Source organism: Penicillium argentinense, assembly GCF_028826775.1.
Source record: "Penicillium argentinense strain IBT 30761 chromosome Unknown utg000004l_segment0_segment0, whole genome shotgun sequence".
NCBI classification, from domain to species: Eukaryota; Fungi; Ascomycota; class Eurotiomycetes; order Eurotiales; family Aspergillaceae; genus Penicillium; species Penicillium argentinense.
Genome location: NW_026622663.1, coordinates 214,752 through 226,296, shown reverse-complemented (window position 1 = coordinate 226,296; position 11,545 = coordinate 214,752). Strand labels below are relative to the sequence as shown.

The 11,545-nt window shown below is 52.9% G+C and overlaps 4 protein-coding genes across 4 annotated transcripts; 1 reads left to right on the top strand and 3 right to left on the bottom strand.

Moving 5' to 3' along the window:
* Nucleotides 1-193: 193 nt before the first annotated feature.
* N7532_003032 (uncharacterized protein) lies at nt 194-3,545 on the bottom strand (the record flags this gene model as incomplete). Its single annotated transcript, XM_056615526.1, has 4 exons — nt 194-1,360; nt 1,418-2,432; nt 2,486-3,234; nt 3,288-3,545. The coding sequence occupies 4 exons, from the start codon at nt 3,543-3,545 to the stop codon at nt 194-196; spliced, it is 3,189 nt and encodes a 1,062-aa protein (XP_056475883.1).
* Nucleotides 3,546-5,626: 2,081 nt separating this feature from the next.
* On the bottom strand, nt 5,627-6,700 carry N7532_003031 (sugar phosphate isomerase/epimerase family protein; the record flags this gene model as incomplete). The annotated part of the gene is made up of 1 exon (XM_056615525.1): nt 5,627-6,700. One exon carries the CDS (start codon nt 6,698-6,700, stop codon nt 5,627-5,629), a length of 1,074 nt encoding a protein of 357 aa, XP_056475882.1.
* Nucleotides 6,701-7,412: 712 nt separating this feature from the next.
* On the top strand, nt 7,413-8,834 carry N7532_003030 (uncharacterized protein; the record flags this gene model as incomplete). The annotated part of the gene is made up of 4 exons (XM_056615524.1): nt 7,413-7,583; nt 7,647-7,782; nt 7,872-7,995; nt 8,054-8,834. The coding sequence occupies 4 exons, from the start codon at nt 7,413-7,415 to the stop codon at nt 8,832-8,834; spliced, it is 1,212 nt and encodes a 403-aa protein (XP_056475881.1).
* Nucleotides 8,835-9,007: 173 nt separating this feature from the next.
* N7532_003029 (putative glucokinase regulator family protein) lies at nt 9,008-11,115 on the bottom strand (the record flags this gene model as incomplete). The annotated part of the gene is made up of 2 exons (XM_056615523.1): nt 9,008-10,372; nt 10,429-11,115. The coding sequence occupies 2 exons, from the start codon at nt 11,113-11,115 to the stop codon at nt 9,008-9,010; spliced, it is 2,052 nt and encodes a 683-aa protein (XP_056475880.1).
* Nucleotides 11,116-11,545: the final 430 nt, after the last annotated feature.

Genomic DNA, 11,545 nt, shown 5'->3' with positions numbered 1-11,545 from the left:
TAAAATACACCATTCTGCACCATCTTTAGATCGTGATAGTCGAGAATACCATCCAAACATACAAACGATATTCGGTCAAAAAAATAATCAACTCAATCACCTGAACCAGGATCCTGAAAAACAAACGTACTAAAGTTTCACCCTATTGAACGCCGACACGCCGCGCATGAATTGAGTCCAAGTTCCATTCCTATCAACTCCGCATCCATCGGTTGAGCCAGTCTCGCACGTAACAATTTAGAATCCCATCCTCGACCATCCTCAGCCGTCCGTTCCGTAGGGTAATGCTATCTCGCTCGGCCTTGTCCGTCATGAAAATTTTCGGACTCAGTAAGGATTTCTCACCATGCACTGCCTCATAATGATCAATCAGTTTGACGGCAGGGTTGACCAGCTCTTCGCCACGAGCCTCGCTATCTCGAAGCAACTGCATCCATTTTTCAAAACTGACGGTCTCAAATTGGAACCCATTCCTAGCCAATGACAATAGCAATGTCGACCATGCAAACCCGCACGGGTTACACACGTTGTAGATCGAGTCATCGGCAGACTTGGCCGCCGCCGACAGGGCGCCATGTGTGTGACCCTCCGATGTCTTACTTGCACCAGCACCCACTGCCCAGTCAAGATTCGAACATGTCTTGCCTAATTCGACAATTGTAGAAGCGAGCTTATCGACCGGGAGCCAGGAACACTGGCTGTTGAGATCGGGCAGTGCTTTTAAAGTCAACGCTGACCGAATGAGCAGCGGCAGCGCCTCCGAGTCGTTCCACAGGCCCTTCTTTGAGTGACCTGACACCTGGCCGATCCGAAGCGAATAGGCTCGGGCCCCTGATTCGCGTGCAACGCTGACAATGTGTTCGCCGATCAATTTGGACTGTCCATAGCCCATGTAGGCGTCCGTTAGGTTGGCGGGGGATTCGCTAATGCTTGGCGAAGGCGACTGGAGGGTGGTCGAGATTGAGGAACAGAATAGGAGAACAGCTGGTGAAGGTTGGTGGACCGAAAGGGAGAGTTGGATCAGATTGTGTAGGCCTTGGATGTGTGGTTCAAATTCAGAGAGTGGGAGGTTGAAGTTGACGGGCCAGGCTGCGTGAATAATTTGGGTTACGCAGTTTTGCATTTCATGGTAGATGGTTTGGCCCAGACCGAGATTTGGCTGATCAAGCGCACTGTCCAATGCAATAATTCGAGATGCCTGTTCGGCTGTGATATGTAGGTCCTTGTCGATAAGACTGTGCAGAATGGCTTCAAGTGGTGATCTGCGTCGGGTGAGGCAGAAGATAGCAGTGATGGATTCGTCTTGTAGGAGCTCATATAATGTGTGAGCACCGATTGATCCAGTTGAGCCTGTAAGAACCTTGGAATTGTTAGATTTGAGAGCTAGGGGTTGTGAATATTTGAGCTTTGAACATACCACACCCTTTACATCGGAGGAAAAACCGGTCCGAGGAGAATGAGGTGAGAAAGTAGAGTACGTGCCAATCAAATCCGACATCAGATTTTTAGTTTCATCAACTGATGGCTCATGTGTTCCGCATTGAACGCCACAGATATGTGCTGCAAGGCGCGCGATACTTCCAGTCTCATAGACCACGTTCAATCCCAAGCTTTGGGCTCCCAGATCTAGATTTTGTAAAATTAGCCGTCGAAGATGGATTGCCTTTAGACTGTCAATTCCTTCGGCAAAGAAATTTGCGTCCATGTCGGAGAGAGGGACTCGAAGTTCATCATGACAGATATTCATCAAGAACGACTTTGTGCTGGCGAGGCCGAGCTGAAGATTTCCGCTGATCCTCTCGGAATGAGAGTATAGCTCCTCGATGAGTTGAGAGTAGTAAGAATAAACCTGAGCTCGAATCATTGACCCTTTATCTGTTCGGGGAAAGTGCGAACTAAGGGGAAGGACAGCGATCATATCTCGAGATATTTGAGAAAATTGCTCAGCGCGGCAATTGGCTTCCTCGATTATTGACCAAATGGCGCCAAGAAAATCTTTATCTGAAAGATTGAGGTCCTCGGTTTCTTGTGAACGGAAGAGAAGAAGTCCCGGAGTAGCCTTGCCTAGTCCCACAACCACTGCTTCGTGTACCAGAGGATGCTGCTTGATGAGCCCTTCGATGGGAAGTGGAAGGACTTTTTCACCGTTGATAAGCGTGATCCGGTCATCGAGTCTGGACGCGTATTTCCATCGATTGTAGATTGTGGGATGAGGCATGAACACATCTTTCGAATGGAATGAGCCTGGGGGCTCATTTGAGTTTGAGGCCGTCAATGCTGGATGGCCTGCCAGGTAAACGCATTCATATAGCCCACCCCCAATTGGTTTCATCCAAATATAGGGTCTAATGTTGTCGAAAAACTTCAAGTAATTCCAGTAAGGGTCACCTTTCGGCCTTGATATTGATTCAGCGACAAGTCCTGCCTCGGTCCTAGATGAAAGGTCAGAGCAAAAGCATTTCCGAGTATAAAGATGCTCTCTTACAAGCCAAACGAGCCACCAAACTGCACACCCTCGCGCACAAGACGGTCACCGAGCTCATCAGGGCACGGAGCACCACCATATGTGACAAGCTTGCACTCACGAAGGGCCGCAATGCCGCGAGGACTGTCTACCAGGAGCTGCAGCATATATGGCACGGCGGCCACGGACTCTGGTCGGGCTGCCTCCAAGACCGAGGCCACAGATTGTGCCGTTAAAGGCAGTGCAACGTTCCACAAGTACGCCACCTTTCTCATCCACATGGCCTGCAATGCAGTGGAAAGTCCATGCAAATGGTACCATGGAAGCGGGTTGAATGAAGTCAGTCCAGGCCCTCGGAGAGGGTGTGTCATTAAAGCGCGATGGGTGAGGTATAGAGGTTTTGGGGTTCCGGTGGAGCCCGAGGAGTGGAGAATGAGAGCGATCTTGTTCTTTTGTGTTTCAGGATTTCGATTACGATGCAGGACGAGGAATGATGTCTCGGCATCTTCGAGTGAAATAGCTGGCATTGGGCGACATGAGATGAGTTTTCGTTGAAGAATCTCGCCCATGGTAGTGCGGATGCTGGTAGTGTTGCCGTAAATGACATTCTCGCATCGCACTGTGTCCAGCAAGGAAACGCATGCATCCCCTGACAGGCGTGGGGAGAGCATCATGACTGTGTATCCGAGTCGGCTCAACGCAAAGAACGTTACGACCATGTGAATATCGGAAAGGGCCAGAAGAGCCACGGAGCATGCGTCGTTTTTGGGCTGTGCAAGCGAAGTTTTAGCGCTGCTGTAGGTGAATTATCGGACATACTGACTGGGTTGAAACCATGCTTCATGAGTACTGCAGCAGTATGGTCTATCATCTCGTCCAAGTCCCGCCCGGTATAGTAGTTATAGGATGCTGCATCTTTTTCATTTCGAGGATAAGCAAGGATGGGCTGCTGAATGACATCCGCAGCGCGAAGGCGTATGAGATCATCCAGAACATGAAGCTGCCCAAACTTTTGCACCAGTGGATCAGAGACACTAGATGAGCCTGCGGCGGCTGTTCGATCGTCGCGTTGGATACCCATGATTTCGCACAGTTATCCTGAGGAAGAGAAGAATTGTACCTTATGTCGGCGGACGATATCGGCCGACAGGAAATAGCGGGACTTAAGAGCTCCTCATCGTAATTGAAGTCAGTGCTAATTTCAGCTCGGCCCTTAGTGTCGCACACTTGCTGTCGACTGCATTCGGGCCCCGGGAGGATGCTGGTCTTCCGTTTTGGGGAAGGCTATCCGCTCGCACTGTGCAAACCCCCGAAGAACTTTCTCTCGGCCTGCCAACCAAGATTTATTTTGATGTTTTTGCAAATGGTGCCACGCTAGACCGCTATTCCCAGCCATATAACCGAGGCGGTTGGCGATCCTATAGCTGAACTTGATATGCCACCCACAAGCCATTATGTTGGATTGACTGACCAGCGAAAATACACCCTGCTACCTAGTAAGTGACTACTGCTGGCTCGGTCACGTCGCATCGACCACAGACCTATAATCAACGAATAGAAGGCCCTGTCACGCCAATAATGATGTGCCGGCCGTGTGATTCGACGATGGTCCCTAGCAGTCAGTTTCTCAATTGGTGAACCGTTCTCCCGGACCAAGCAGCCAAATCCCAGGATTCAATCTTCGTCTTGCGGGATCGGATTCTCATCGTGTCTGGCGGAAATGGTTACACTACAGGAGAACCCGAACCCACTGATCCAGTCAAGATTGAAATGCCAGCGATCGAGAACAGCCTTCCTTCCGCTGACACAATCCGAGGGGAACAACCTAGTACAATTTTTGCTGAATTCGTCGGTGTCAATTTTTCCCGGCAGAGTTCAGACAGAATGTGCCACGGAAATAATTTTTTTTTCTTTTCCTTTCCTTTCCTTTCCTTTTTTTTTTTTTTTTTTTTTTTTTTTTTGTGGAAAATGCCTTTGCTGCTGTGTCTAGAGACCCAGGTAAGGGTCCCTGGTTTGTTTCCATCAATCCGTTCTTGGTAATAAGTGTTCCAGGCATGCCGTTTCATTTTAAGAGAAGACGATCTTTCCAAGACATCACTATTATCAATCTAAACCCGGTTGGGCTGGGGGTGACGACAATCCTTGAAGGTTTTCGTTAACCTGCCGATGTCTGTTTTCCGGAAACGTACCGGGAGGCGTTTTATACTTCTCTCTGCTTGAGGGTTGCGGATTCTCCAACGAGAAAAAACATATTAGCAATGAATACTTGGGTGGGAAATGGGATATCTCGACCTGTGACAGGGTGAAAACGGCTTCAAGAATGATCCTCCTAGGTGATATCACGGAACATTCAAGGGCTCGCATGACGAACCCTTCCCGGTAATCGATGTCCCCGGCATGGAAGCGTGCTGGACCGTTCTGCATCACCCCGTATCCGCGGAAGCTTTCTTCTCTGGTCCTGCCCCGGGGGGAAGCGATCCGAGGAATCGGAATGCCGGCAGATTCCTCTGACGATCGCTGGAAACGGTCCTGCAGAATCCCTCTGGCGGGGCAAGGTGAATGAGATCGGTTCTCCCGTTTGTCGGGAGGAATGTCGACCGTCCGATCGGGTCTGCGCATTCCAACCTTGTTCAATGTTGTTGTTTCCTGGCCCGGGCCGAGTGGATCGAGGCGCATTCCTCGCGGAACCGCGCAGATCGTCCCGGTGCTGCTGAAAAAGGACGTCGGCGGTGGCCGCGGCGGGTCTGATAGATCATCTTTTCTAGAAACCTTATGCGATCCCGGTTCTCGGTAATCTGCACATTCCTCCCATCTCAAACATCTTAATGATCCCGTCTTCCGGGACACGGATCCGGCTGGCATGTTACTGAAGACAATCTGCTGGGTCAAACGGTATGGGCCCCGGCGGACCCCTCAGGGCCTCCCCGGCAGGGATGGTTTGTGAGGTAGCTGCATCTCGCTCTGTGTCATTCGGAGACGACCGATCGATCTGAGATGAGAATCAAAGGATGAACACTCCATACACCGACACTTCGCTGTTGAAAATTCCCTTCCGGGATATGCTGAGTCAAAAAGCAAAACTTTCTATATTCGGAATGCTATGAAAAGTTAAGACACCAAGTAATGCCCAAATTAGAAAATCCGAATCCAGATCAAACTCTACTACGTGGCTTTGTTCATCCCGTTCGCTGTCAACCGCTCCAGCATTCGTTTCCATGCCTGGCTAGCCCTTGCGGCATGTTCTTCTGGCACCGACGGGTCATCTACCTGCGTCGTTCGCGAGAAGACTTCCATGCTGACCCACCCTGCGTACCCTAAGCCATTTAGACAGGCTTCAGCCACCAACTGAATAGGGAGATATCCGCCCCGCTCTTCTTCACACGGGAACAGACGAGCATTCCGTGACCAGGCAAGCAGCTTGGGCAGCTTTGATTCTTGCAGGAAGGGTGCTTGTGGGTCGACTCGTTCGCCATCTGCCAGTTGCACCATCATCACTCGCTCGGGATCGATTTCTTGAACCAGCCGTTCCATCGAGAGTTGTAGATCCTGGTCGACCTGGGCTGGCCCCCGTCCTGTTGGACTGGTTGGGTTGGCCCACACTCGTGCTGCAATGTTGAAGGTATCCAGACAGATACCGAGGTTGGGTCGGTTGGCCCGCTGGACGATTTCCCAGGAACCTTCCCATGTATTGATATAAGTGCCCCAGGCTAAGGCCTCGTAGGCAACGCGAGTCGGAAATGCCACGTCGGCCGCCTCAGCGAGGTCGGCCACTAGCCGCTCCCGGTCACCAGTGATTTCCGAGGGGTCGAGGAAGGAGGATGGAATGAGAATGAAGAGATCATCCCCGAGAATCTGCGACAGCCGCACCCAGTGCCGGAGTTCGTCGATACGTTGAGCATGCCGCGCCAGATCGCGCAGGCCTTCATAGTGCCTGAACGGCTGCAGCGCTAGCACTTGCATGCCCCGCTCGGCGCATAAATTGCGAATTGCGTGCGCGGCATCGATCTCGTAGTCGCGATCGGAGCGGCCCGTCGTCTCGCATTCATGGCAGCGCAGCGTCTTGGCCAGCTGTGCGAGATCGTCGTGGAATAATTCGAGTCCGCGCTGGCCATTCTGTGCCGCCGCGTCGATTTTGGTGGCGATGGAGTGTAGATGCGCGGCTCCCAGACTCACCGTCGCGATGGCCGGCCTCCAGCGGGCGGCCGAGTCGGACGGCAGAGTGGGCAGGGAATGCATGGGAGTGATGAATTCTACCGCGTAGATGTAGAGTGGAGATTGATTCGATCGATGCGATAACACAACGTCAAGATCTCACTATCCCAAGGTCAAACTCTCAACGGAATCGAAGTGGTCAAGTATAGTCTCGAAAGCCAGTTGAAGCAACGTGCCATCGCCACGCTCCCGCACTTTAAAGGTTTAAATCTTGCAAAATCGATAACGCACCCGCCCTGGCTTGGGAGGACCCGTGTCGATCGCAGCAGGCCAGGGGTGAGCCAATACGTCAAATAAGTGGGCCGGCGCCGTCAAAACGATGGGCGAGACTTCAATCAGCCCAACGAGGTGGCTGCGTGCAACCCCCCACTCCACTCACGCGGCAGACTTCGCCCCGAGAAATTGCAAAGTATATGCTACGATCGGCCGGGACATCCTGGAAATGCATGGCGTGTGCTGTTTTCGGGCAGCGCGGCTGCGAGGTGGTTCCCCGTTGAGCCAGCAAGGAGCCTGTATGGTAATGAGACCCTTTGCTGGGAACAAACCCTCCGAAAAGAGCGCCGCATCCGATGCAACGACGAAGGCACCAGGGCCAGGCACCGTCCTCGTCGTTGCTATAAAATGGCTCCCTTGAGCCCATGAAGGGTGTCTGCATACTGGTTTATTCTTCTGGCTGTACAAGTCAAATCGTGACCGAATCTCGCGGGGGCGGCTTCTTCTCAGTTCCCTCGTCACCATGACGGTCATCACGCCGCTGAACTCGATGATCAACCACCTCCGACAATTGGCGCTGCGAGAGGGCTCGAATCCATCGCCACAGGCGCATCTCGAGTTGCTGCGGATGATCGACCAGCTCAGGCTGCTCGTAGAATCGCCGACAGAAACCGTGTTGCGTCTGATCTACCAGGTACAGTCAAGCTCCACTCAAAAATCTCCTGTTCGTAGATTGTTGAGCTGACCGGCCTCCAAGCCCCCACAAAATGCTGCCTTGCGCGCTGTCGTCGATATGGGAATCTTTCCGTTGCTGGTGGAGAAACAATATCGTGAGACAGGGATCTCGGCGGAGCAACTGGCGGAGTATACTCAGGCAGAAACTGATCTGATAGGTATGAGCCCTCTTTTTTCTTCTACCAAACCCCATTCTCCGCGGCACTGGCGCACTTGGCGGGTTTTGCTGATTCTAGAGACGGTATAGTTCGTCTGATGCGTGTTATGACCTCCTTAGGGTTGTGTTCAACCCTCGCAACAGAGGTGTATCGTGCCAATGAGAAAACTGTGGCCTTGACCCAACCTATTGGTAGAGATGGTGTGCCATGCATGTAGGTCCATGCACTTTGTCATGTTTATCTCGGTCGTGACCGCTGACACGCCTGATAGATATGACCTCACAGTGCCCACCCTGAGCAAATTATCCGAATACCTGCGAGTCCACGACTATTGCAATCCGCAGGAATATGCCCGATCCCCTATGCAGTGGACCGTTGGCCAAAGTCAATTCGAATGGCTGGCGAGCCACAAACGACAGCAAACCTTGTTCAATTCGTACATGGCGAGTCGTCGCCAGGGCCAGCCAATGTGGTTCGATACGTATCCGGTGGAGCGGCTACTGGGCCATGCAATGCCATACGGGGACACGCCTTTCGTGGTTGATATTGGTGGTAATCAAGGCCACGATCTGAGCCGATTTCGACAAAAGTACCCGCATCTGCCAGGAAAGTTGGTTCTGCAGGATCTTCCCAAGGTCGTCGATGGGGTGTCTTGCCGAGACTCGGGGATTGAAGTCATGGGATATTCGTTCTTTGATCCTCAGCCGATTCAAGGCGCACGCGCATACTACTTTCGCTCCATCTTCCACGATTGGCCCGACCACATCTGCCAACAGATCTTGCAGAACACGATCTCTGCGATGGCCCCCGACTATTCCCGCATTCTGATCGTGGACTTCGTATTGTCGGACACGGATGCGTCTCTCATGCAAGCTTCGCTGGATATCCAAATGATGAGCATCGGGGCAGGCGTGGAGCGATCAGTGCGTCAATGGCGAGACTTGCTGACTAGCGTGGGACTGACAATCACCGGAATCTGGAATCAGAATGCGGACATGGAGTCTGTGATTGAAGCAGTGCCGCGGGCGAATGTCGTGGCGGAGAGAAGGTGAAGCTGGGAGGCAGAAGTTGTCTCGTGACCCAACGTGAAATCGCAGTCTGCTGGCTCTTGCCTTAATTTATCTTGAGGGAACATCGGTGCTATGGGAACTCATGGGATTGTGGACTGCATGTTCCTACAAAATTCATTGACTTAGTCTTTTCCTACTCTATTGTACTTCTAATTCTAATTCAATGCCAAACACGTCGCAGCAGCTTCTGCCACATCTTCGACCACGCGGACTTCCCGAAAGCGCAGCCCACGCTGGCCAAGTTGCTGCCGCAGCAGCGCTTGATATTCTTCGTTCTTCATCAACCCTCCTGCCAACACCAGCTCGGATTCCTCGGCGGGTGTGAAAGTGCGGCACTTGCGATCATTGAGACGGTCGAGGGTCTTGTTGAGGAAGCAGGTTATTTGATCTGTCACAATTGCCTTGGCCGCATGATCCTTGACTGCCAGTTTTAGCACCGTCTCTGCGACCCCAGCAATGCGAGCCTTGATATGTGACGTGTGTTGGCGTGAGAGAATATCAGTCAAGAGGTCAATACTTCCATCCTCGGTCACCGGACAGTCCAGCTGCTTGACCACTGCCAGCTCAAGCTCTCCGAGGTCTTGATCACGCAGGCCCAGCGTCCGCTCTTCCAGCACAGTCAGCGTATGCTTGATGGATTCACGGCCAATCGAATAGCCCCCGCCCTCATCACCTAGAAGATGACCCCAGCCGCCGGCGCGAGCGACCCGAACATATCCCTGGCTCTGGTTCCAGGTGTACCTCATAGCCACACTTCCCGTGCCTGCGATGAGGACCACCACAGGTGGGTGTTCCTCCTGCTGGGATGCTGTTCCCGGCAGGAGATCTACATCGCTAGTTAATCGGAAATCGGTCGTGGTATGATCCAGGCCAAACATCTCGCTCAGCTTCGGAGCTAACTCGGCTTGCAGTCCAGCACGATCCAACCCGGCCAGGCCAATCCAGACAGACCGGAAGGAAGTCTGAAGGCATTGCCTCCAGACTGACTCGGTCAGCTCCTCTCCATGCAGATGCTCATTGAGGGCACTCTTGGTGGCATTGATCAGGTTAGCCACCACTCCATCCACGTTAGAGATGCCGTCAGTCCTAACAGATTGGATTAGCCCGGGCCATTCTACGTTCCCTGAAAGGACGTCAACATACAGATTGCTTGGGCCAGAATACCCATGGCTGGTGTTTCCCGACGCATCACAGACTACGGCTGCACATTTGGTGCCTCCACCATCAACGCATAGCACGAGTTTTTTCGTTAGCTTGTTCACCACTGGTCTTGCCGGCTGCGCAACACCATCTAGTGCCTTTGACAGAATGCCTCCTGCGGACTGTAAATGCTTCTTACAGTCCTCAACAGATTTCCCCGTCTCCGCGACGAGAATTGCCAGCTTGACACTGCGATCACACTTGACGAGGAGAGTATCCATTTCAGAATCGGACAGGGCAGCACACACCGTGCTTAGTCGTTTCAAGATGTTCTTCGAACGCTGCTTCAGTTTCAAATTTGACGCTTGCAGATCGACCATCTGTAAAGCAGGTCAGCATATGTGAATTCCGATGTGAATCAGCCAGTGACCAGTACCATATTGCCGTAAGTCTTCCCCGTCCGAATCATCGTCCCCGTGCTAAGCATGTTCAAAACCAACTTGGTCGCTGTGCCGGCCTTGAGTCGGGTACTTCCAGTCACCACCTCTGGGCCAGGAAGAGGCGCAATCAGATAATCCACATTGCCCGATAGACCCATTACCGAGGGCTCTGTGCAGACAACGCCAATGGTCAGGCAGCCCAGACTCTTTCCAAAAGCGAGACACCCCATCACGTAGGGCGTCCGGCCGGAGCTCGCAATGCCGATGATGCTATCGAGTTTGGGATCGAGATTGAGATGCTTCATCTCGTCCCCGCCGGCTTGCTCATTATCCTCGGCACCTTCTTGGGCTTGCCGAATTGCGGCATCTCCGCCCGCAATCAACCCGACGAATTGCTCGCGCGATGCGGCGAACGTCGGAGGAATCTCAGATGCGTCCAAGATGCCAAGTCTGCCGCTCGTACCAGCCCCGACGTAAATCACTCGGCCTCCTCGGCGCACGCGCTGAGCCAGCCCGTCGATGGCACCCGCAATCACGGGCAGACACGGTGCAACACTCTCGGCGACGCAATGGTCATCGGCATTGATGACGCTGCACATCTCCAACGTCGACATCCGGTCAATAGTCACGGTCCGGGGATTGACCCCTTCCGTCTGCAAGTTGGCCAGGCTGCCGAGATCCATCGTGGCGAGGACAAGAGTCGAGTAGTCGAAGCCAGGCAATCCCACGACCCTCAAATGGAGAACTGCGATGTCTGCAGAAATATGCAAAGTGCTACTAATCGCGACATGAACCAGGACTACTCATAATGCCGACGCTAGCCTGCACGCCCACCCGCTGCCCACCATCCAAGCCCTAACCGACATCCGTCCCAAGGCGATGCCCATCTTCTGCGGGGTGCGTTGCCAGCTGGTGTTGCAGCGAAGGCCCCAGGTTACGTCCCTGACACCACATCGGCCTGGGCGCCACTCAGCCGACTCCTCGTTGGCACGTCGTTCTGCATATGTCTTGTGCATTTCTTAATCCAGGATGCGCATCGACGCGGCGGTAGTCTGACAGAAGCGCTCTACTCCATCTCGACCCCCAACCGAGTTCCTTAGGGATTCTACCTGG